The sequence below is a fragment of the Ipomoea nil genome, unplaced genomic scaffold, assembly GCF_001879475.1.
Source record: "Ipomoea nil cultivar Tokyo-kokei standard unplaced genomic scaffold, Asagao_1.1 scaffold0146, whole genome shotgun sequence".
NCBI lineage: Eukaryota > Viridiplantae > Streptophyta > Magnoliopsida > Solanales > Convolvulaceae > Ipomoea > Ipomoea nil.
In genome coordinates, this window is record NW_017616574.1 from 3,668,021 (window position 1) to 3,692,945 (window position 24,925).

Here is a 24,925-nt window from a genome sequence, read left to right on the forward strand (position 1 = left end):
CACGATTAGTGGTATGGGACGCTAGTTACCAAGGTATTGCAGGGGTCCTCGTGGTGGCCGTGACGTGATTATGGAGTTGTGGCCTTTGTGTAAGGTTCACGTGATTGGGGGATAACATGTGTTATCCAGGCATGTGTTTCGCCGTGTACGGTACCTTGTGTACTATGAATTGGTGGTCTCGTTGGTGGTCGTTGGTGGGGGACGACGGTCCCGGGGAATAAGGTTGGACTAAGAAGTACAGGGGTCCTGGAGGTAATGGTTGGAAGAAGATATAAGGTTGGGGGTAGCCATAAGGTTGGAACAGGGCATAAGGAAGGCATACCAACTCGTGATGGGTGATGTTGCGAGGGCTTGTAAAGCCGGCGTTGTGTGTTCTTCTCTCGTGACGTGTGTAGTCACGGAGGCATGTGTTGCTTTGGCATGTGTTGCCGTTGGGTGAGTCTTTATCCTTTGCGTGTGGTTAACCTTTGTGGTTTGGGATGTGTTCCCGTGTTATCTTTGAGAGTGATGAGTCCTGTGTTGAATGTTGATCTTGGCTTTTGACTTATATATATGTATTCCGTTTCGAAAATGGTTTTACACCTTATATCTATTTATGTATGATATTTCACATGTATTGGTGGGTTACCAGCATTTATCACTGACCGGGCGTCGTCCCAATGTTTATCTTTGTATCTTTCAGGTGATGTTTAGACGAGCGCGATGTCTAGTGCCTGGTAGCTTAGTACCCTCATCCTTGTTTTGTGGCCTGTGTGCCCAAGTAGTTTTAGACTGATGTTTTTGGGATAGATGTATACACTTGCAGATTGTTTGCCGTAGCGTTTACCGTGTTTGGTAGACGTGGCGTGACACCCGTTCGGATTTCTTTTATCCAGTTTCGTTTTATCTTTCGCTGTGCTAGTTTTGTTGTTTAATCTGCATGTGTTAAGGCTTTTATATAGGTCTTGTTTGGGGGGTGTTACTATATATATATATATTTACCATAAAGAAATATATATAAAAAAAAAAAGTCATCAACCACTCCCCACGATAAGCAAACGATGGATAAACAAACGTAAAGAACTGGGAATGTTCACGTACAGATACGGCCATCCCCCGAATTCACGGGATTTCACGGGAAGTAAGTACGGAAATCAGAAGATGAGTATGGTGGAAGCTGAGTAACGCCGATAGAAGGACTCAAAAAAGCCCAAATCAAATGTAATAAGCAAAATTAAAAAAAAAAAAAAACAATAATTGTTTGCAAAAAGTACAGAGGCAGATAAGGTCAGTATGATGCAAACTGACCAACAGCGGTAAAAGGACGCAAAACATAAATAAATATTATTGTTGGCCGAAATCATCTAATCGGTATGGTGGAAAAGAAATGGGCACAACGTGGGTGACGAAAGCGGATGTCATTTACGGGCCAGCGTCCCCCTGAAAACGAACCAAATGTGTCGGCCCTATTAACCGCCGATGCATCGATAAGGGTAAATGAGTCAAAGCAAATACATCGGTAAGGGCAAAACCGCGATAGATTTTCTCGAGTACCACAGGGAAAGCACAGAGTGCAAGAAAAACCGCCTGAAAATGTTATGGGCAAAAATCATTGTGCCTTTATGCGTATTTATAGACTAGTTTTTTTACGCACTTTGTGCGAATGAAATAATCCCCAATAATTATTTTTAAATAAGTATTCCAAAGTATATCAATGCAATATTATATAGGAGATTTTCATGCATATGTAAATAAATGTTGAATTTGTTTATTTAAATCGGTAATTTAAAGTATATAAATGCAAGATAATATATGAGAGATTGATTATAATTGTCACTAAAATAAATGTTTGCAACTTTGTAATAACGCTAGTCTAAATATTTAGTTTTAAAGCAATAGTCTAAATAAATATTACTTTTGATTTAAATTTCTTTAATTCTTCTTAATTCTTTTTTTGGGTAGCATTGTTATTGTTTTCATCTTCAGTACATGTCCTCTTTTTTTTGTTTTTTTTTTTTTTTGTTTTTTTATTGGTAGTGTTTCATGTGCAATTAGGTTACTGGTAGCAACATAGAGGGATTCATCATGCAATGAGATTATGATGTAGGAAGTTTTAGATTTACCTTGCTGTGTATATGATTGAGATTTTAGTTGTAATATGAACTCTTTAGCGTACAAACACCTATGATATTTAGTAGTGGTAGTTTTTTTCCTACATGTTTCATGTGTTGTGAGATGTGTGTCGCAGGTTATCATGTGAAAGTATTGAACGAAATATTAATATTTATTATATTGGTATAAAATAGTTGGTATATATATATATATATATATATATATATATATATATATATATATAAAACATGTTTTGTATTATAACTTTGGAGGCGTTATTGGTTCTTTGTGTTTCAGTAGGTTGAGAAAGTATATGAACAGATACTACAATGTAATAGGGCCAGTAACATTCAAAAAAAAATTATAACTTTGATATTTAATTACAAGATAATGTAAAAAAGAAGACAATGAACAATGTAGTGAATATAATAAATTAATACATTTGAAGGTAATGAATCTTTGAATTGTAGAAAATAAAGATAATATAACTAATGAAATTATATTTCTTTTAAATTTTTTTATAATGAATAATTTTTTTTTAAATAAAGCATTATAGACATCTAATTCTAAATTAATTAAATGCATATGTATTCTTTTTTGTTGTAGCTACTAATTTATTTAATTAATAAGAGTAATAAAGTGTCGTACATACTTTTCTTCAACAATAATGAAATCAATGATTTTTTTTAATTTCAATTCCTTGTTGAGACAAATTGTTTTGTGAGTTTGTCCATAACAATTGCTACAATTGCTGTTAATAGAGGATGATAATAAATAATTCAAAATATATGGTTACAATAGATATTAATATAATGATATAGTAAAAATTAACTTACAAATTTTTTTAGAAGTTTTCATGCATTGATAAAATTTTGATGTGTAAACTTGTTCAATTGGAGCTAGTAGGATGTTAACATTGTCAATTATTTGAAAAATGATCCTACCGTTTTAGAGTCCATGTGTAATTGTATTTATGATCAACAACTTTGTAGTTAGGCCGCGCAGGTCTGACAATGATGTAAGAACATTGTCCGATAAAAAAATAATAGTATAATATTAGTAATGTAATGTACAATTGTACCATTATAAAAAAATACAAAAAAATATTAATACCATAATGACCTAAATCATTCCAATAATGCAAAAGCATAATTGAAATATTAAGTTTTGTTCTAAATAATCAGAAGAAGATTAATTAAAAAAAAAAAACTTAACATAAATTTGTTTTTTTTAATAAAAAAATTCAAGAAAATCAAATAATTTTAAAGTAGTTCCTGATTTATAATATTTGATGCTCAACTTTGAATGCTATGTATTTAGTCGAGCTAATTATTTGACCAAAGTTTATGTTAAATTTTATATTATATATTTTTTTAATACATTTTAACATATTCATAATATATGTTTAACAATTATGTCAATTATACTTTGGATGAGGTTCGAACCTAAGACCTTATATAAATTAAGAGTATGTTAAGAATAATAAACGGAATATATGTTTAACAATTATGTCAATTATACTTGGGATGAGGTTCGAACCTAAGACCTTATATAAATTAAGAGTATGTTAAGAATAATAAATAGTTAACGGAATATTCCGTTACTAAAGTTTAAACTAACAGAATTTAGGGTTATTTAAGGGAAGAAAATAATATAATAGAGGGTAAATAAGGAAAATCATTAAAAGATACTAAAATCAAAATAATATAAACCATTCATTTTAAGAAACAATTAGTACCGACATTTTTTTTGTTCCAGTTAAGGGCCTAACATTATTCGCTCTTATTAGGTTTGGATTTGTATATTGTATTGTATTTGTATTTGTATTGTATATTTGTATATTTGTATTTGTATTTGTATATTTATAGATTGTAGATTATTATTATTATTATTATTATTATTATTATTATTATTATTATTATTATTATTATTATTACTAGTAATTCACCCGCGCGATGCACGGGAAAAAATTATGTTATTATAAATATAAATAAAAAATAGAAAAATTAAAATATTTTAAATTATTTAATATAATAATATTTTTGAGCTTCCATTGGTCAAGTATTTATTATTTTTATAGAATACAAAATTACAATTAAAATTAAAATTATAATTTTGTATGGTTAATATAATCTCTAATTATGTGCATATTCAAATAAACTTATAGAGAGAATTTACATAATTACATTGATTTATTCTTAATTGTATTTCATCTATATTATAATTTTCACAATACGAATAATAACTAAGATAATTACATTTGGAAAGCAAATTTCAAATTTTGTATGTGTAAATTTAAACTCTAATTGAACACATTTTTTATATGATTATATAATATATAGCTATTTTATTTTTCAAAAGTATATTTTTTATATGATTATATAATATATAGCTATTTTATTTTTTAAATGTTGTGCTTTTTTTTTTTTATAATAAAAGATGTTGGGACATTAATTGTAGCATTAATTATTTCCCAAACCATATAGCTTTATTATATAAAGGATTATTATTATTATAATAATAATTTATAATAATAATAAATAATAATAATAATATTAGATATTAGACATTAGATTAGATTTAGATTTGAATTTTGGGTTTGTAAATTACGAACACCAATTTTGTACTTTTGCGCCCTTCACTTCATTTTCCCCATCAACAAACAAGGCCCTCTGTTCCTCCGCTGCCATTTTATGAAAACTCTCTCCCTCCCCGGATTCTCTCTCTCTAAAGCTTCGATCTTTACGGCTTTCCTTTCTGTTGATCTTCTTCTTATCCATACTTTAGGGTTTTTTGCTGTCTCCTATATGCATACGCATCTCCATCTCGAATCTTGAGCTCTCATACCCGAGATTCAGTTTTAGGGTTTACAGATCTGTTCTTATATTAGGATTTTGGTTTCTGCTTGCCCTCTCGCGGGATATACGTGTCACGTTGCCTTGTATCCCTAGGCAGGAGATATGTTTTGGAAGCTCCCACCTCTCTCGGCTTCTTCGCCGGTAAGTGAGTGGATCCGTCTCTGCGTCTGCAATGCTGCAATCCTCGTAATTCAATGCAATTGGGAGGAGTCAAGGAGAGAATTTCTGTATTTGAAGTTGTATTTCTTTGTTTGTATGTGAGGGTGTTATATTCGGAGCAATTGATGTTAGGAATCCCTTTTATAGCTAAGAATGTATCTTATTGAATTGAATTGGAGGTATTTGAGCTGGCAGAGTATACTTGTAGTTATGTTACATTGAGACTGGAGTTAGCGGTTAGCCTAAGCACTTCATAGCGTCGCATTTGCTGCACCAGACAGTTTTTGATGATTTTGAGCTGCAGTTACAACTTATGCATATCCACTTTCATTTCTATTATTTAAATTTACCCTATCCCGGGCATTACTAAAGCATGTTGAAATGTTGACTTTTAAGTCCCAGAACCAATGGAGCCTTATTGAAATTTGATTTGCTTTTCTCCACTTTCCTTTGTTTACTATATTCATTTTGTATTAGCTAGTCTTTGCTTTTAAGTTATAGAGTTTAATAATAGCCCCATGTTTGCTAGCATAAGAATTGTAGTCTTCTTCTGCCATTGCTTTTGTTCCTAAATTTGTTCCATTGTTATATATATTTTGGTTTCTGGATCCCTAGATCGAAGCCATATTGGACAAGGAAAATTTCACATTGGAAGAGCTTCTTGATGAAGAGGAGATAATCCAAGAATGCAAAGCTTTGAATGGTCGCCTCATAAATTTGTAAGCAAGTTTTAAGATATGTTCCATGAGAAGTTGATTGATTTATTTATTTTGCCTAATCTTGGACTTTCTAGAGACACTATTTATTTACTTATTTACTTTTGTGTTTTCCAGTTTGAGAGAGAGTACCCAGGTCGAACAGCTGCTGCACTATATTGTTGATGAACCTCTTGACCATGCGGATAGCAAACGGACATTCAAGTATGTTTCAAGAAAAAAACTTAATGCTGTGTTTTTATTATATTTAAAGAAGGATAAGGAAATTTTGTTTGTACATCCTGAATTTCATTTCTAATGAGGGTTTTTTGTTTTACATTTTAGGTTTCCATTCATTGCCTGTGAGATATTCACGTGTGAAATTGATGTTATCCTTAAAACTCTGGTTGAGGAGGAAGAGGTGCACTACCAACATGGTTCTATTGTAGCACTTGAATGTTGTACTTGGAATTATATTAATCTGATATCTCAACCATTAATTAATGGAATTTTTGCAGTTAATGAATTTACTCTTTTCCTTTCTGGAATCAAGCCATCCTCATAGTGCATTGCTGGCTGGATATTTTAGCAAGGTATAAATTGATTTATTTATGCCAGTATTTGTTTGTAAATCTGTTATTGGTTAAAGCAAGTTGCTTTAAGTAGTCTCTGCTGCCTTTCAGGTTGTGATATGTCTAATGCTGCGGAAGACTATTCCGCTTATGAATTATGTAAAGGTGGGTACTAATGCTGGGCACGCCTAAAGCATTGCAATTTTCTTGACGGTAAACTGAATTTCTTGTGTGTCTTGTGTACTCTGCATTTCAAATATGGAGCTGTTCCAATATTAATGATTCATTTATCCGGTACTTTCATGTTTTTGTGTTTTATTTACTAGTTTTTAATTTTCTTTGAATTGGTTATTGTTGACTTTGATAGAATCACTAGTAATTTTAATGAAGCCACAATTTGATTACACTTTAAATTCCTCATTTCTGAAAATTGATTTAAGTTGTGCTATAGGTGTTTGATCATTAGGTCCATTAGTGCTTTGTACATGCCTTGACCTCTCTGATAACTGATTCCTACTCTTTTCACTGTGTTGCAGGCCCATCATGATGTTTTTGCGCACATGGTTGATTTGATTGGTATTACTTCCATCATGGAGGTTGGTATGGGCTTGATATTTAGCAGCTGAGTGTGATGATTCTATTTTAAGATAGATATTGAATATTAGTTGAATTTAAGTGCCCTGTTTGAAAGCATGGTCCTTTGTGCTAATAAGATCTTCTTTACAGGTTTTGGTGCGTCTTGTAGGTGCTGATGATCATAGCTATCCCAACTCTACAGATGTCTTGCAATGGTTGGCTGATAGCAATTTATTAGAAATGATTGTGGATAAACTAAGCCCTTCTGTAAGTGCACATATTGTTGTTCTGAACTCTATGCGGTTCTTTTGCCTGGTTGATTGGTAGATAATGTATAAAGCCAGAAATTTTTAGACCCTTTTTGGTAACTTGCCTGAATCACACATTTTTAGACATGGTTTGGTGGGTCACTTTCTAATAGCAGGTTGAATTTGAAAATTTGTAATCTAATCCATCTAATACAGAGACATATATTCTTTTAATCACAATCAGACTTGTTAAAAGAGAGTGCTTCGTCACTAAAAGCAACCAGAATGATGCCTCATCAATCTAGTATGTCAAAGCGATGATTTTAGGAAACTGCAGAAAGAGAGTGGTTTTCTCTCCCTTGAGTGATGCACAAAGTGAGGGGATTCTCTTGCTTCTCTCCGAAGCACAGTGAACATAAAATTTGGGTTTAAAAATATCTTATGATTCAAAGACTTACTGATTTCTGCCTCCTCATCAAAGACCCATAACCCATAGACCATCTTTTCTTCTGTTTATCAGGTATGTCATGTTGTTTCATCATTTGTTTCTATTTTTCACTGGGTCCCAGGGGGAAGGGGAGTGTTGAATATCACTTGGCAGAGTCCCAGAGAGTTTTGAGAAGAACTCTATAAGTCACCAGAGAGAATTAATCTTTGGGAAGTAATAAACTTCTAGAACTCTCCAACAATAAAACAATCCAAACCTTCTCATATCTCAATTCTCAAGGGACTTATATGCTTAATAGTTATATATAATCATTCAGTTAATCTAGAAATCTCCAACAATACACAAATTTTCTTGATCCAATTATATATATTTAATTAATATATAATATATATCTTTATTAAGTGGTAACTTGTCTCAATTCATTGATCAATGTTTGTAAATTATAGATTGCAAATACAGAGTTCAGATTACAGATAATTAAGATAAATTCTTAATAAACGAGTTAAGGATTATGGATGATTAAGAATGATTCTTAGTAAGTATATTACTTCCTCTGTCCCATCTTATGTGTTTGGTTCGGTTAACGAGGCTTGACTAAATTTATTTACAATTTAATTTTTCATAATGTTAAGTTTAGTATTAATATATAAAATTTATATATTTAGAAACTACATTAAAAATACTATTAAACACCAAAAGCTAAGAAATTAAAAATACCAAAGAAAATAAGCAAAGAAAGAGTTGGTTTGACCAATGAATAATAAATAAGGCAAGTCATATGGGAGAGATGGAGTAATTGATTTATTGCTTGTTGAGTGATTTAATTTATGCATTTGAATTTTTGCCACTTTGTGTGAAAAAAGTAATGCTTTGATATGCACATTTGCTTTAAAGCAAAGTAGTGCCCTATTGCTCTGGAGTAGCATATATTGTTTCGTCAATAACTGTCAAGAAGTATTGTGAATAATTGAGGTTGGATGGAAAAGTGTCAAATTCCAAGAGTTGGTTGACCTGTAGTTACTTTGTGCTGGTGCATGGTGCAGTTGAATCTGTCATCTGGAATGGTCCCTCATAATCTTTGTACTCATTCACAATACTTTTGTTGTTAATGCATGTTTTGTAGTTACTGGTTATTGTCAAGATGTTCCTTTTAACCTGCGTTCTAAGTTGAAATTACATGGTGTCTTTTAGATAGTGGTACACCTTTTTGGTCATCTTAGACCATCAGCTTAATGCTAAGTTCTCTTCTATTGGAAGATTCTTGATGCAATTCACATGAAGTGCTTACTTTCTTGATGATGATTGACATATTATCTCAGACAAATCTAATACTGCATTTTCTTTTTGATATTTTTCAGTGTTCTCCTGAAGTACACGCTAATGCTGCAGAAACACTGTGCACAATCACCAGAAATTCACCATCTCCTCTTGCTACTAAGTTATCTAGCTCAAGGTTTTCAGACTTTCTCAAGATTTCCCCTTTGTGTATTTTCTACTGAAAGTAAAATTCATAGTCTGAAAATCTCCTTTTCAGTTTTGTTGCAAGAATATTTGGTCATGCACTTGAAGATGCGCATTCAAAATCTTCCCTTGTCCATTCATTGTCTGTCTGTATTTCATTGTTGGACCCAAAAAGATCAATTCCATCATCCATGATGTATGCCTTCCGTAGCCAGCACATGTATGAGGCTCCTATGCATGTGGATTCTGACACTATTGGTGCAATGCTGCCTAAGCTTGGTAAGTATGAAATTACAATATACAAAGTTCTTTTTATGCAAAAATTTGAGTGTCATAGTTGTGAATTTCCATCCTCAAGTCACAAATGTAAAATTGAAACTTGCCTCTCCCACGCTCCCTATATACATCTATCTATGTATATATGGAGTACTTATAAAAAAAATTTAAAAAATGTATGTATATATGTATATATGGAGTACTTATAAAAAAAATGTATGTATATGAAAAGTTAAAGCTTTATCGGGGTATAGACATACATGTGTTGCTTATGCAATATTTGTTATATAATCTTAAATTAGATATTTTTTACTATAACATTTATTATATTTGAGTTTTACATCATTCTAATACAAGTAATCACCAGGATGCATTCTTGCAGTTTCAGATTATTTTGATGCTATGTAAGGATATTCTGGTCGGTTAGGAGTTTTTTGTGGTTTTCTTAGTTGCTTTAAATTGCTTTTGGGCATGAATATGCCAAGTACTTCAGCAGGAACCTTTGCATATCCAAGTATAATGGAAGAATAGAAGATAATGAATATTAACATTCTGTATCATACTATGTATTATTTGCGCTTTCTTGTGAAAGCCCCATCCTTTCTGTTCCTGACTGTAACACAATCACTATGATTACAAATATTATGACAAAGGTGACTTGCTGATGCTGTTAAATGTGTCATCTGATGAGAAGATTCTGCCTACAACATATGGTGAATTGAGACCTCCTCTTGGGAAGCATCGCTTAAAGGTTAGTGTTTATTGAAAGTTATAAACAAAGCTTGCCACTTGCTCTCTATGTCTTGTTCAACATCTCAAACTAATTTGAGCTGGAGTATTTATTTTATTATTATTATTATTATTATTATTATTATTATTATTATTATTATTATTATTATTATTATTATTATTATTATTTCTGCTTATAGCTTGAATCATGTCTAAAGTTTTTTAAAATAAATAAAATGGGTATGAGTTATGCCTTTTAAATATTTGTGTTGTGGGTTTGTTTTCTTTCTGTGTTAGGGTGAATTTCTTTCCTTGTAAAGACAATTTAAAAATGTGAATATCTTAGGCAAATAATATGTAACATTTACCATTTGTTTTACTTCGAATGCTATTGTAATTAGTTATTCTGTTATCTATTCATTTTTTAATCCTAATCCTGGTCTTCTGCTTCTTTTAGACCGTGGAATTCATTTCGGTTCTACTGAAAACTGCCAACGAAGTAGCAGAGACAGAACTGATCAGTTCAGGGACAATTCTGAGAATCCTGGATCTCTTTTTTGAGTAAGAAGTTTATGCTTATATGGTCCTGAATCTGAAAACATGGGATAAAGTAATATAATTTCGTACTTAGAAAGTCGGTTGCTATAGATTTTATATATTATTGATATGTTAATTTAACTGATACAGGTACCCATATAATAATGCTTTGCATCATTATGTTGAGAGTATAATCTACACATGCCTGGAAAGCAAAAATTCTGTCATTATTGACCATCTTTTCCAAGAGTGTAATTTGGTTGGAAAAATGCTTCAGACAGATAAACAACCAACTCTTTCCAGTGATGTTAATCAGGTAAATACACCTGAAGTGCTTGCCCCTTTGTGCTTTTATCCTCTTCTGGTACAGTTCTCAGTAAAGAACATGAATTTGCAAACTCTTTCAATGTGTGAAGTCATGTTGTCTAGTTGTATGAGATTACTTTCCTCTGACAGTTATATTTTATTTTATCCAGGCAACTACTCCTGCTGCTGGAAAAAAAGCACCTCGGATGGGAAACATAGGGCACATAACACGCATATGTAATAAACTTGTTCAGCTGGGAAACAATGATAGTCGGGTCCGGGCACATCTTGAGGTGTGATGTTTCATAAAATGCTTTTTTCTTGTATTTCTATGCATTTATGCAAATAGCTGTGTTTGGAATACCTTGGATTTAGTTTTTGGAGTTGCTAAACCTTTAGTGAAGTCTTATGTGTTTCTTAGCTTGTAAATTCTGACTTAAGAAAGAAATTGAATTTAAAGTGGGGTTGTAGGTTACATTTATTTTACATGTGACTATTTACTACTACACTCTAATGATGGAGATCCAAACTTATTACTTTTGCCTTTCTATGTGAATGCTTGGCTTTTTTTAGTTTTCTGGTCATCTTTGGATGCCTACTATGTGATCTTTTTAGAAGCAAATTTTATCTATGTTTGGTTAAATTTTGTTTTCATGCAATGCCATTACCTGCTTTTGGCTTATTTATATATTTACTGCTTGTGGCTGAATCTATGACACAATTCTAATAGTGTTCTGTTGAATGACATTTTGTTTCATACTGTATAAGTTTATAACTGCTCACTAGCTCACTTGTGCAATGCCTTTTGGTTTCTCCAGAAGGTTAGTGAATGGAGTGAGTGGCATGCTACAGTATTACAAGATCGTAATAAGACTGAGAATGTCTATCGATGGGCATGTGGGTATGTTTCTCTTTTTCCAAATTATGTTTTATGAGTAGAAAGCTTTTTAATGATGTTAAATTGTTGAAATTTATTATACTTACAGAAGAAAAAGATTGGGTTTGAATAAAAGCTATTTTATTAGAGATCCAAGTGACTAGTTTTTTGCTGATTAAGGAATTATGTTTTCTTTTCAAAGAATTGTGTTGTACTTCGCATTCTGGTAAAATTTGTTCCTTATCATTTCGCTCTTTGCAGCCGTCCTACTGCCTTGCAGGACCGGACAAGAGACAGTGATGAGGAAGATGTTCACGACAGAGATTATGATGTAGCTGCTTTAGCTAATAATTTGAGCCAGGCATTCAGATACACCATATATGATAATGATGATGCTGAGGAGGTAATGGGTTTAACCTGAAATGTTTTGTCATTAGACACTATCCAGTATCCAGTATCCCCCCAAAAAATTATTTATTTACTTTTGACCCATCCTATTTGGATTTTTTTTTTTTGGACCAGTGGTTGTTAGGGGCCAACCCCATATCCTAAGTCCTAACGTATAATTTTTTAAAACACCCTGTTCATGCAGCAAAAAAGAAATTTGAGCCTGTTTAGTACGGAGCTATTTTTCCTATTTTTATTCTATAGTTTTTCCTTTTGTAGAATTTTCCAAAATGGAAAGTGGGCCATTTTAAGCCCAATCTTTCTTCCCCTTCAGCTTCGGAAAACCCTGCTACAGTGCTATATAATAGCACTGGTTAGGTTCCAACAAAGACTTGAATTGCGTGATATATTTATTACTCATTTACAGGGTCATGGAGCTCTTGACCGGGATGATGAGGTAAAGTTTTCAGTGTATTAGATCACTCATTTTTGTTTTCCCCTACACTGAGAAAATATTTGGAGACACCTTCACATTCATGTGATTTTATTTGTTATCTGTTCTCATTGTCCTACTTTTCTTACTGGTTCTGTAATGTTAATTGTTCCATTCATTCATGAATATGCAGGATGTTTACTTTGATGATGAATCTGCTGAAGTTGTTGTATCATCCTTAAGGCTGGGAGATGACCAGGGGAGGTGAGTTTTTGGTTGAATGCAGTAGCATATTTTTTCATACCAGAAGTTGTTCTGGGTAGCTTCTTTCTACAGAAGTTGTGTATGACATGTTAATCCTTTCTGCAGCAGTTTGTTCACAAATTCAAACTGGTTTGCTTTCCAAGATGATAGAATTGGTGGTGCTCCTATGAGCACCTCAGCTTCTGATTTGATGGAGGAGATCAACCTGAATGGAGCACCCAATGGTGGTAGCAGTAATAGTGATGATGAGGTGGTAGTCGGAGCGGAGGATGAATTGCCTGAAAGCAAAGGTTTTACTGATGGCAAAACCAGTTCTAATGTCAACCACATTTTCAATGGATTTACTGGAATCAACACCGTCAATGGTGTAGGCTTAAATGCCCAAGATGGGAAAGCAGGTGCATCTGGTGATATGGATTTCTTCCGTTTTGAGACATCAGAGAATGATGACCCTTTTGGAGACAGGCCAATACCTGAATGGGTAGCATGGGGGGATTCCACAGATCTCCAAGCCGGTGGATCCAGTTTAAATCCGTTTCTTGATCAAACCAACTCTGATGGTGAAATAGTCAGTTCAGTGGAGGCAACCACCACATCACCGCCATCTCCTAATTCCACATCCAGTGGAGAATCTCCTCCAAATGATGCCTCAACTTCTCCTGATTCTAATAAGACGACTTCATGTGTGTCTGGTTCCAGTCAGAAAGCTGCAGTCCCTTCTTTGTTTGAGGAGGATGTTGAATTTGTAGGCGTGGAATTAGAAGGTACCGAGAAGGCAATGGAACATGCCCTCAAGGAGGGTATTGTTGGAGAAGCAGCACCATTAAAAAGGAGCAGCTTACCCAAGTTGCCAGAAAACGAGAATACAGACGAAAGTGCCGCATCTATGAAAGAGTTCAACGACGCAAATTACTGGAGAGTTGATCAGGAAGTTGCGGTGTTGGAGTAACAGTACAATAGTCAACAATCAATTTTATGTGAACCTGGAAGTCAGAGCTTTGCTGGCCAGGGACTCATATTTTCATTTGGTGAGAGTTTATGCAGAAGAGACAATGTACAGTATTTTTTTTTTTTTGCTTTAATTTGGATTGGACCATAGGCTATAATATAGTGTTTGTTACTGATTAATTATTGATACACTTGCTCAGTTGTCCAGGTTTTGTGCCCTTTTATGGCAAAATCTCAGATTTTTTTTTTCTATATATTGTTCCTTTCATATGTTTCTTCCATATATCTCAGACGGGTTTGTTTATTTCAATGTTTCTGTTCAATTTTGATTAAAGTTTTGGACTTTGCTATACTAATGTTACTTGTAAAGTATTGATCAGATGCTGATTTCTGTAATTATGGTATAAATCTAGCCGTTAAAAATACGAAATTACATATAAATTAAATATTCCAATGCTATGTTTTTGTTTTTATTGAACCGATGATGATGATATTTACATTATATATATTGAATACAAATGGGAAGATATGTGGTGATAGGAAGTGTGTATTTATTAATCGGAAAAAGAGGAAATTTGAAAAATAAAGATTAAAATAATTGTAGTAAATCAAAATGTTTCGTTACATAGATTAATTAGTTTAAACTCAATTTTTGATTAAAATTTATTCACACCTAAATTCAAAGAGATCTGTACCGGCTATATTTGGCACATCTAGCTTATAAGTTAACTAAAAGTTGAAAAACTAGTAGTTAATACACTAACTGATTGAAGTGTTTCGTAAAATTATTTGTTGAATAAGATGATACGTATAAGAAAAAAACATAAAATGACAATTTTTCTAAATTTATAATTAAATTTAAATATTGATGCCAAACACTTTGTGCTCAAATGACATGTAGTGACTCTTGCATATCGGAGGTCATGAGGTCGAGCTTCAGTGGAGGCGGTGTTGACTCTTTGTGCTTCAACAAGTCCAATAGCTTTCAAAAAAAAAAAAAATAAATTAAATATTGATATATATTGTAATTTAAAGTCTAAAATTATATATATTTCACATTTATGATTTAGCATCTCATAATAAAACATCAATGTTTGGATTTAATTTGAGTATTTTAAAATATGTTATGATGAAATGTTTTAATATATTATTTCATATTATCTATTTGTTTTAATCTTATTTAAATAGATATTTTAAACGCTAGCTTATTAGATATTTAAATAGAGAAATACCAATCGTTATATCATGCACTCAAAACGATGTTATTTTGTTAAGTTGTGTGGGGAGTTGATGTGACAGAGTTTATGTGTATTCTGTTATACAATTATGTACATTCGAAACAAAGGATTTTATTATGTTAGATTATGTGTATTATCCTTTCAAAAAAGACTGTGTATTCTAATATACAATTATGTACATTCTATTATACAATTATATACATTTGAAACATGAGATTTTTTTTTTTAAAGAATTTGACAATAGACACGGGAAACGGATTTTTTTTTTTTTTTTTAAAAAAGGGTACAAAACAACGTCGTTTTGAGTCAGGGCGCACAATGCATTGTGCGCCCTGGTGTACGATATAATTTGTCGAGAAATATTAATAATGATAGCTTATTTTGAAACGCTTATTAAAACTTTTAAAATATGGAAAATAAGCTATTATTTTAAACTCTATAATTTTATCAAACAAAACTTATAACTGATTTGTAATTAAAATAAGTTATTAGTTATCAATAACTAATAAACTCTGATACATAAAAATAATAACTGAATATATTTAATTAGAGAAACTTACACTTTTGATCCTGTGACTATAGTTGGCGTGTTAATTTCAGTACTCGACTTTAAAAACTAACAATTTAGTCCTGTAACTATACGATTTTTAACATATTTGGTCCTCCCTACCAAATCAACGGTCAAATGTCGCCGGAAAAACATAAATCTGTTTAAATTATTTACTCATGGGGGCAAAACGGTCATTTTCTTCTTCCCCTTCCTTCACATGTTGGCCGGAATTGCAGCTAGGTACCTGGATTTGTTCTCGTCATTTCCCCCACCATCGTCGCCGCCACCTCTGCCTCTTTTTCCATGACTGCTTTGTCGACAAACTCCCAGAATTTGGACTGGATTTTTCTAAAGCGATGGACAAACCGATGATTCCGGCACCGATTATCACAACATCGAAGGAGCTGGACGCGGAACTCTGTTTCGAACCGGCAACACGAAGCGGCACATATCCAGTCCTCCGAGTTTTCTCGGTTGAAGACGAAAATGAGAGCGGTTCATAACTGACCGCAAGTTTGTGTCCAAACAAGTTTGAATTCGAACGTACAAGACAAGGCCGTAGAATCTTATTTCAAGGAACCAAATGGACGCCATTACTGTTATGTTTGACGCCATTACAAGACTCTGGACGCCATTACTGTTATGTGATTTAGAAAAATACAGTCCAAATTCTGGGAGTTTGTCAAGCCCGCCTCCGCCTCCGCTAGACTACCTCGCTGGAAGCCAAGCCCGACTCCGACTCTGTTGATTTTTTAGAATTTAGATATCATAACCTGCATATTAGACTACAATTTTAATAATTCTGTTGTTCTGTATAGTCCATTGAGAAATGACTTGTGACCTTCCATCACCTTCCATTTTCTTCTTGGATGTATTCCAGTGACCAGTGGGCATATTTTAGCTTCCTTTACATCAATATTAAACACCATGGGAATGACAAAAGAGTTAATTCCACCGGAGGTCCCTTGTCTTTGGTGGCAATTTCAAATTTAGTCCCAGACTATCGTTTTTGCTATTTTACACCCCAGATTATTATTTCTTGGACACTTTTAGTCCTTATGATTTTTTCTATTTTTAGTAAGGACATTTTTGTCTCTTCATATTTTTCTTTTGTTATTTTTCCGGTTTCAACCAATTTAATTGGTTTAGAACTTTAGGTAACCTCTGATTTTTAGTAACCATATTTTTCAACCAATTTTTAGTAAAGTCCTAAACCAATTAAACTGGTTGAAAGGTACCTGTACGGTCCGAATATGCGGGCTGGTGGATCTCGGAGCGCTCCTAGAGCGGTTGGGGATAACTGGCTCGTGCTGGTAGGCGGGAAACCACGTCCATTGGCGGTAAAACCACAGATGATTGAGGCAGTAGACGGGGGTCGGAGGGGTGAGGGAGTGACGCCCACGAGTATGTCTGAGGATGAGGTGGTGGTGGCTACGGCAAAGCGTCGTAGGCATGGTACGGAAAACGGGGAGGATGGTGGGAATGATGAGGTAACAGTGACTGATGGTTCAACAAACTTGCCTATGGCGGGAGCTGGTGTCCAGTCCCGCCCGTCATCATGAGTACATTAAGCTGGAACTGTCGTGGCTTGGGCAATCCACACACAGTTCGAGAAGTAGTGGACATGGTGTCCTGTAAGCAGGGGCGGAGGGACATTGTTAGTGCAGGGGGCCTTAGCCCCCCTCCCCCCAAATTATTATTTTTTAATTAATACTAATATGAGTGAAGGATTTAGAGGAAAACTGTAATTGGGTGTCTTGGGCCCTTGGCCCCCCCTTCCCCAAAAAAATATTTAATAGTATATTATTATTTTTTTGGCCCCCTTTACCAAGGCAAATTATGTTTTGTGGAATCGTGTCCACCTTGCAAGGTGGACACTTTTTAAAAACTGTTCATAATTATGAATATATAGTTTAAAAATTATGAATATATAGTTCTATAATTATTAACATAGAGTTGTGAACATAATTATGAACATATAGTTTTGTAATTATGAATATAGAGATTTAATAATTGTAAATATGAAGTTCAAAAACTATGAATATATAGCTATATAATTATGAACATATTGTTCAGTAATTATGAACATAGAGTTCTGTAATTGTGAATATAGAGTTCAATAATTATGAAAATGAAGTTGAAAAATTATGAATATATAGCTTTATAATTATAAACATATAGTTTCTTAATTATGAACATAGAACACGGTTCCAGAGCATAACGATTGCTTCACCAAAGTATCTGCACTCTCCAAACAAAAACTTTTAAAATAAGCTTTCAAAATCTTATTTGATTCGCAAGTTCACAACTAGCCCTGGCCAAAAATATGATTTCTTCTTCTTGAACATACATAATCACATATTGTCTAACATGCTCAAAATTTTTTCTTCTTGAAATATGTATATGCCAAAAATATGGATTATACATATTTCTTATTCTTTTTTTTTTTTAATTTTCCAGATTCACTTTTCTAAAATTAATGAATTTTTTCTAAAGTTATCAAGTTAATTATTCTCAGTTCATCGTTATTCTCACTCAAATTATGATTGGCCCCCCGCACCAACAATTTCTGGCTCCGCCCCTGCTTGTAAGAAGCCAGAGTTTGTGTTTTTTATGGAAACCAAGGTGGAACGGAGTCATGCAGAGAGAGTCCGTGTCAGGCTTGGATACGATGGATTGTTTTATGTGAATAATGAAGGTTTAAGTGGGGTATGGCACTCCTTTGGAAGGAAAATAACACAGCTAGATTGTTGAGTTACTCGCCGAACCATATTGATATCGAGGTTAGTATGACTGACAAATTATGGCGTATGACATGTTTATATGGATGTCCGGATCGGAGTAGGAGAGAGGAAACCTGGAAACTGATGGGTATGTTGAGGAATAGATCTGGGTTACCCTGGGTGGTGATAGGGGATTTTAATAATCTTCTCTATCAACATGAAAAAAAGGGGGGGAAATCCATACCCAAATAGCCTCTTACGAGGGTTTGGGGAAACCGTTGATGAGTGCGGGTTGATGCAGATGCCGATGCGGGGCCGCCAGTTCACATGGGATAAGAGTAAAGGCACGCCGAATTGGATATAGGAGAGGCTAGATAAGGTGTTTATTACAGAAGAGTGAGGTGGTATGAATGAGAATGCTTGGGTGGAGAATCTGCAGACTAGGGAATCGGATCACTCGGCTTTGTTTCTCAATGTAGATGCTATCACCATGCGCAGAGTAAGAGGGCCGAGGAGGTTCAGGTTTGAAAATGCATGGTTATTGGATGAGGGGTGCAAGGAGGTGGTGGAGACAGCCTGGCAGGAGGGGAGGCCGTGGGATTGTTGCACTGTCAGCAGTTTTGTGGTATGGAGTTGATGCGATTGGGGGGGGGGGGGCGGGGGGGGGGGGGACCAATTCCATAGATTTGGCCGCCGAATAGGGCAGTTGCGGAGACAACAAGAGAGGTTCCGTGATGTAACGAATCCGGTCGCATTGGCTGAATTCCAACAGAATGAGAATTAGCTCAAGCAATTGGAGGCCCAAGAAGATGTATTTTGGAGGCAGCGTGCGAAACAACACTTGCTCCGGGGTGCAGATGCCAACACCAAGTTCTATCACAGGTATGCTTCTGCCCGTAGAAAGAAGAATTTTATTGCTAGTATTAAAAATGATGGTGGTGATTGGGTGGAGGACATGGATATGCATTCGGTGATACTGGATTATTTTAAGGGTATATTTACTTCTAATAATTTGAGTTGTGATGATCCCCCTTTTAATGATTTTGCCCCCCGTGTGTCGGATGAGAATAATGAGATGTTGAATCAGCCTTTTTCGGTGGAAGAGGTGAAAACGACACTTTTTTCTATGTTCCCGGATAAAGCACCAGGCCCGGATGGAATGAATCCGGGTTTCTACCAGCATTTTTGGTCTATTGTGGGAGAATATGTGTCTGGATTTATATTGCATGCATTGAATTCTGGGGTATTTCCTGAAGGTCTAAACGATACTAACATAGTATTGATTCCTAAAAAGAGGTACCGGAGACTGTTGCAGATTTGAGACCGATTGCGTTGAGCAATGTCATCTATAGAATAATGGCAAAAATGATGGCAAACAGAATGAAAATTTTAATGGGTAATATCATCTCGGAATCCCAAAGTGCATTTATTCCTGGCAGGTTAATTACAGATAATATCTTGGTGGCAGTTGAGGTGGGTCACTACTTGAACTGGAAGCAGTGTGGTGTAGGTGGCTGGAGTGCACTGAAGTTGGACATGTCGAAAGCATATGATAGAATGGAGTGGAGTTTTCTGAAAAAAATGTTGATGGTGCTGGGGTTTAGTGATAAATGGGTCAGGCTAATAATGTTGTGTGTGACAACAGTGAACTATACTGTGATGGTGAATGGGGAGGTAGGAGGACGGGTCAAACCGACTCGTGGGCTCAGACAGGGAGACCCTCTTTCCCCTTATTTATTTATTATCTGTGTTGAGGCACTTTCAATGTTGTTGCAGAAGGAACAAATAGCAGGATTTATACATGGATGTAGAGTGGCCAGGGGGCTCCTCCGGTATCCCATTTATTCTTTGCGGATGACAGCCTGCTTTTCTTTAAGGCAAATATTCATGAGGCTAATGTTATTAAACAGTGTTTGGTAAGATATGAGAAGCTATCTGGACAGGTGGTGAATTATAATAAGTCAAATATATGTTTTAGTCGGAATACCCAGCACATGGCCAGAACGCGGGTGGCGAATTGTCTTGAGGTTGTGCAGGCAAATAATTTTGAGAAATATCTGGGCCTCCCATCGTTTGTGGGCAGAAATAAAAAAGCAGTTTTTTCCTATGTGGAGGAAAAGATCAGGCAGAGGATTGGATCGTGGAGCACAAAGTTATTATCTCAGGCTGGTAAGGAGGTCTTATTGAAAAGTGTGACTCAATCTATGCCAACCTTTTCAATGAGTGTTTTTTTGTTGCCTGAAACAGTTTGCCAATCCATTGAGATAACCATGAACAGATACTGGTGGGGAAGTGGCAGAGAAAGGGGATACATTGGAAGGCATGGGATAAATATGTATCCCCAAGAAGTTTGGTGGTTTGGGTTTCAAGGAGTTGAGAACTTTTAATCTGGCTATGCTAGGTAAACAGGCATGGCGGTTTCTTACGAATCCAGAATCCCTGGTGGCAAGAATATATAAAGCCATGTATTACCCCACTTCTAGCTTTGTTGATGCTACTATTGGAAATTGCCCAAGTTTTTGTTGGAGAAGTATAATGGCAGCACATCCAATAGTGGTATCTGAGATAAGACGCAGGATTGGAAATGGTGAGAAAACTCTTATTTGGGGACACCCATGGCTCCAGGATAATCCAAGCCCCTTGGTACAAACAATTATGCCTGAAGAGTTGAGAGAGGCACGAGTAGCAGGTTTGATAGACCCACAAACAAGAACATGGGATCCACATATTTTATCTGATTTATTTATCCCTGAAGATCACATATTTTATCTGATTTATTTATCCTGGAAGATGTGAGCAGAATAGTTATGATCCCTGTTAGCCTTGAGTATGATGACTCATGGTACTGCGTAGGTGACCCAAAAGGAATTTATTCAGTAAAGAATGCTTACAGGCGTATTATTGGTGATTATGAGTATAACCCAGGTGATTTTGATAAATGGGTTAAGATGTGGAAATTGAAGGTACCACCCAAGTGGAAGATTTTTTTGTGGAGAGCAGTATGTGATATTTTGCCCACTACCACAAACTTAATTAATAAGAGGGTGGAGATTGACCCAGCATGCCCTATGTGCATGATTAATAATGAAGATGTGTTGCATGCATTAGTATATTGTGAGTATTCTGCATTAGTTTGGAATATAACACAATTGCCTATCACAAACATTGTTACAGATTCGTTTGCATCATAGCTAACTTGGGCTATGGCGGTCTTAACGGAGGAGCAAACACAACTTATGGTGGGAGTTCTGTACAATATATAGAGATGCCGCAATGCGGCCGTGTGGAAAGGGGCCATGTCACGGCCGCAATCGGTTGTGAAAGGGGCGGCAACAATGCTCAAGGCGTATGGCATAGTGCACAGTCGCTCCACGCGAGAAGAATTACAGCCACAATCCGAACCGGTGTTGCCCGACAATCACATGCGGTGTTATATAGATGCGGGGTACCGACAGCAAACCGGGGAGGCTACGTATGGTGTTGTGTTATTAGAGCCCGGAGGTTCGTTTGTGGCGGCAAAGAATGGTAGATCTTCCTCTTGTTTTTCACCACTCATGGCGGAGGCATTGGCATTTAAAGAGGCGATATCCTGGTTAGTTGAAAGGAATATCTACTCGGTGTATCTTCTCACAGATTGTATGGTCCTGCGTACGACCATACACCAACAAACTACACCTATTCACTCGTATGTTGGGTTAATAATCGACCAGTGCAGAACGATGATGTCTTTATTTAATTTTATTTCGTTAAGCTATGTGCCTAGACAGATTATTTTACATGCTCATACTTTAGCTTCGTTAACTTTTACTCAGGAACATTCTATGTATTGGGATTCTATCCCACCTGATGCTATTACAGCTTTCATCAATTAATACAATCGGCAGATTGGTTTTTCAAAAAAAAAAAAAAAGTAAACTGGTTGAAATCGGAAAAATAACAAAAGAAAAATATGAAGAAACAAAAACTCTCTTACTAAAAATAGAAAAAATCATTAGAAGGACTAAAAGTGTCCAAAAAACAATAGTCTGGGGTGTAAAATGGCAAAAACGATAGTCTGAGACTAAATTTGGAATTGTCACCAAAGACAAGGGACCTCCGGTGGAATTAACTCATGACAAAAGATAGGGAAAGCCTCGATTTGGTCATCATGGCTGTAATGGCGGCCTCGATTTTCAGTTCAGAGCGGAACGTTTTCTTCGCTCATAATCGCCATTTTTGTAGGTGCTGCGGCATTCAGTTCTGAAACAGGTGCAAGGAATGAGAAGAATGACCATTTTGCCCCCATAAATAAATAATTTGAAAAGATTTATTTTTTTCCGGCGACATTTGGCCGGTGATCTAAATGTGTTAAAATTGCATAGTTACGGGACTAAGTTAGTTTTTAAAGTCAAGTATTGAAATTAACAAGACCCCAATAGTCACAGAATCAAAAGTGTAATTTTTTCTATTTGAACCTATCACCTCCGAGCAACCGAGTACCAGTGGACCACAAGCCACTTAGTTATTATTTAACCCTTTTTAATATATATATATATATATATATATATATATATATATATATATATATATATATATATAATGATAGGGAATATCCCGACCGACATAAGCCTCACCACGACCGACTTGCCTTTTTCTATGTCCTTTTGTCTTTGCAGGTAGCAGGTCGGGCTTTTCATGAGGACCCCGGTCGGGAAGCGACCGGGAATTGCCCGAGCGTTGGTGTCGACCACCGAGAGGTAGCCCTTCGGCGAGAGAGCTGACAAAGGACACGTGGCGGCTCTTTACGACGACAGACAGGGCGCCCGGGAGGATGACACGTGGTGGCTACGTGGAGGACATGCCGAACGGCTGGAATCCTGTCCCCGGCATAGCGGCTATAAATACCCACAGTAGCTACAGTGTAAGGGACTTTTGGACGATCAATAGGTTGTTACTAGAGAATCCCGACCGCAATCAGTCGGTACTCAGAGCAACCAAGTAGATTGTACTTAGGGCCTTTACCGTGATCAATAGAATCTTTTACTTGCTTTAATTGGTCTCGGGTTTATTTTATATTGCTTGCGTAGAATTAGCAGTATCATTTTGGCGCCGTCTGTGGGGACCAGTGCGAGAAAGCAACGTCTTGACGAGCACCGCTCCCTTTCCGATCATGTATCCGTGGGCTCAAAACAACTTCGCCGACGACCAGGCGGATGCAGCTAGCTCATCTGGGCACCACGCCACCCAACAGCAAGGTCAAACGGTAGAGCTGAATCTCAATCTCTCACCACCGCACCCATCTAACACATACCCGGTCGCCCAACAACCGGTGAGCTACATACAACCGGGATACCCAACACCCGGTCAGCCATACCAGCAGCAGCCGATGATGTATCCCGGCCAGTATCCGTACCCGGTCCCACCTCAACCGTATGGGTATTGGCCAGGCCAACCGATGTATTATACTCCTCCGATTGGCTACCCACCGTTCACGCCTGCGTACACGGCTCCAGCCGCCGCCCCTCCAGTACAACCGACCGCACAGGTAGAGCCGCAGCGTCAGTCCGCATCCCGGGCTCGACGCTCGGCTCATTCGCGGTTGGGGTCGAGGGGTGCTGATGCGATGGAGGCACCAGCGCAGGCCCGGCAAGCGGTCGAGGCCCCCGTCCAAGCGGAGGACCCTGAAGAAACTGCCCGAGCGGCAGCTTTTGATCGTCTTCGACCGGAGATGCGCCAGCGTTTGGGACCCCAAGACCCGAACCGCGGGCAAGAAGACGTACAAATGCAGGAGGCTAGCCAGGAGGCTTCATCTGGGTATAGCGGGTCGAGATCTCACCGACGGCGACGCGCTCGGGATACAGCCCAAGCCGCTCAAGCCGCTGAGCTCAACGAGACCCGAGGATTACTCTATAACCTCCAGGCGGAATTTGCGCAATTCAGAAATGCGCACCCTGCAGCAACCCCGGTTGGACAACCGACCCTGCACCAGACGCCTTTCACAGCGGCAGTAATGGCTCAGCCTTACCCGCTCGATTTAAAGGTCTCTGGAGAGAAAAGTTACAATGGTCGGACGGACCCTGAGGCTCACGTCAATGATTTCTACAGCAATATGACGCTGAAGGGTGTGTCAGATGCCGTAATGTGCAGGGCTTTCTATTCCACGCTTACCGGTCGAGCGGCGGAGTGGTTTCGAACTCTACAGCCGGGTTCGATCGACAGGTTTGACACCCTGGCGGTCAAGTTTGTGAGGAAGTTCATCACGTCCAAAGTGGTGAGGAAGCCATATATGTATCTGGAGAAGGCCAAGCAACTTGAAGGCGAGAGCTTGACCGACTTCCTCACCAAATGGAAGGCGGCGGTCGAGGAGGTAGAGCCCATGGACGATGCCACCGCCACCCACATGTTACACATCTCTCTCCGAGCGGGGTATTTATATCCGGACTTCATTTTACACCCCCCGGCCACGTATGAGGAGGCCCTTCGAAGGGTCACAGATTATGCCAACGCTGGCGAGGCGAACGCCGTAAAGCGCTCGCAGGAGGTCGGGTCTTCATCTCGTAAACCGGCCGG

General features: G+C 36.7%; 1 protein-coding gene across 3 annotated transcripts; it reads left to right on the top strand.

Moving 5' to 3' along the window:
* The first annotated feature begins 4,726 nt into the window (after nt 1–4,726).
* On the top strand, nt 4,727–14,102 carry LOC109173425 (serine/threonine-protein phosphatase 6 regulatory subunit 3-like). 3 transcript variants are annotated; one of them, XM_019322660.1, is made up of 19 exons: nt 4,727–5,090; nt 5,724–5,827; nt 5,942–6,028; nt 6,149–6,224; nt 6,322–6,396; nt 6,487–6,540; nt 6,912–6,971; nt 7,102–7,218; nt 9,006–9,100; nt 9,182–9,387; nt 10,038–10,135; nt 10,571–10,674; nt 10,801–10,966; nt 11,127–11,249; nt 11,775–11,857; nt 12,095–12,236; nt 12,648–12,677; nt 12,847–12,917; nt 13,023–14,102. In XM_019322660.1, exons 1-19 carry the CDS (start codon nt 5,052–5,054, stop codon nt 13,864–13,866), a joined length of 2,574 nt encoding a protein of 857 aa, XP_019178205.1. In that variant the 5' UTR covers nt 4,727–5,051; the 3' UTR covers nt 13,867–14,102. The 3 variants fall into 3 exon arrangements, with proteins under 3 accessions (XP_019178205.1, XP_019178211.1, XP_019178218.1); XM_019322666.1 differs by having other exon boundaries at nt 13,026–14,102; XM_019322673.1 differs by lacking the exons at nt 4,727–5,090; nt 5,724–5,827; nt 5,942–6,028; ... (1 more) ...; nt 6,322–6,396; nt 6,487–6,540 and adding an exon at nt 6,565–6,588.
* The last annotated feature ends 10,823 nt before the right edge of the window (nt 14,103–24,925 follow it).

Bases quoted from the DNA above. Each gene is read 5' to 3' on its own strand.
- LOC109173425 (XM_019322660.1), top strand. From the start codon at position 5,052: ATGTTTTGGAAGCTCCCACCTCTCTCGGCTTCTTCGCCG. The intron at 5,091-5,723 runs GTAAGTGAGTGG...CTGGATCCCTAG, and splicing joins CTCTCTCGGCTTCTTCGCCG to ATCGAAGCCATATTGGACAA. The intron at 5,828-5,941 runs GTAAGCAAGTTT...TGTGTTTTCCAG, and splicing joins AATGGTCGCCTCATAAATTT to TTTGAGAGAGAGTACCCAGG.